Below are 1,185 nucleotides of genomic sequence, written 5' to 3'. Positions count from 1 at the left end.
ACACACACACACACACGCACACGCACACACACACACACACGCACACACACACAAACACACGCACACGCACACACACACACACACACACACACAAAACACTGAATATCCTGGGGCCCATCTTTCGCTCAATTTTGCGATATCACTCTTGCACCATGTTCCGCGTTCCTGTCGACGGTTTTGCCGCTTTCAGGAGGGGTTTCCACCTTTTCCCGACCGGGGTACCCCCGCACCCGCAAAGAAGCGGGTGCGGTGTGCGCCATACGAGGGGCCGGGTCGCGTGGAGTGGACCTCTGTCGACCTGCACCCGCCCCGGCCCCCCGCCCCACTCCAGGGGCGATCCCACGCCCCTGTGCGCGCGCGCTCTTGCACCTGCACGCTCGCACACGCGCACACATAAGAACACACACTAGCACGCGTGCACGCACATACGCACACATTTGCATCTCGCGCGAGCGCGCTCTTCCCCCTCTCTCTCCCTTTTCCTCTCTCTCACACACACACACGCGCACACAAACTCCTCTCCTCTCTCCATCACGCACACACCTCGCCTCATCGTTCAAACACGCCACCCCTCCCCACCCCCCCCAGGTGCGCGGCGTCACCGACGCCGGCCTCAAGCCGCGCCCCATCCGCACCGCGGCCGTGCTGGGCGGCGGCCTCATGGGCAGCGGCATCGCCACGGCGCTCGCGCTTGCGGGGGTGGACGTGCTGCTGAAGGAGGTCAACCAGCAGTTCCTGGACGTGAGCAGATAATTGTCGATTGATTAATTTGCCTGTTTGGTGGTTTTGATGATTTGGGGTTTTGCTGGATTGTTAGTTTTAGGTCACCTGAGGGAGGGAGTCAGCGGCGTGGACCTGCTCCTCAAGGAGGTCCACCAGCAGCTCCTGGACGTGAGACAGTGAATTCATCGATTGACGGACTGCCTACTCGTGGGATTTTCTCGATTGGGAGTTTGCCTATTTGTTGGTCGTGCCACCGGAGTGCAAGAGGGAGGCAGCAGCAAGACGGGCTGGCACGCCAGCGGTTTCTGGGCTCGAGCGATGAGTCAGTACTTTACCCGCCCACATCCCTCAAGCCCACGCATACCCGATTGGCGGCGGTCCCTCATATGTAGCTGCGGTGGGAACTCCAACCCATCACTGCGCTGCGCAGTCACTGCTCAACCCCTAGAATTCTTGGGACAT

The 1,185-nt window shown here is 60.6% G+C and overlaps 1 protein-coding gene across 1 annotated transcript; it reads left to right on the top strand.

Moving 5' to 3' along the window:
• Window positions 1–152: 152 nt before the first annotated feature.
• MNEG_15410 (hypothetical protein) lies at window positions 153–741 on the top strand (the record flags this gene model as incomplete). The annotated part of the gene is made up of 2 exons (XM_014036119.1): window positions 153–218; window positions 589–741. Coding segments are annotated over 2 exons (219 nt in total), but the record flags the coding sequence as incomplete, so codon positions are not given.
• Window positions 742–1,185: the final 444 nt, after the last annotated feature.

This window comes from Monoraphidium neglectum (genome assembly GCF_000611645.1).
Source record: "Monoraphidium neglectum strain SAG 48.87 unplaced genomic scaffold scaffold05299, whole genome shotgun sequence".
In the NCBI taxonomy this organism is placed as follows: domain Eukaryota; kingdom Viridiplantae; phylum Chlorophyta; class Chlorophyceae; order Sphaeropleales; family Selenastraceae; genus Monoraphidium; species Monoraphidium neglectum.
This window is presented reverse-complemented; position numbering and strand designations above follow the sequence as displayed.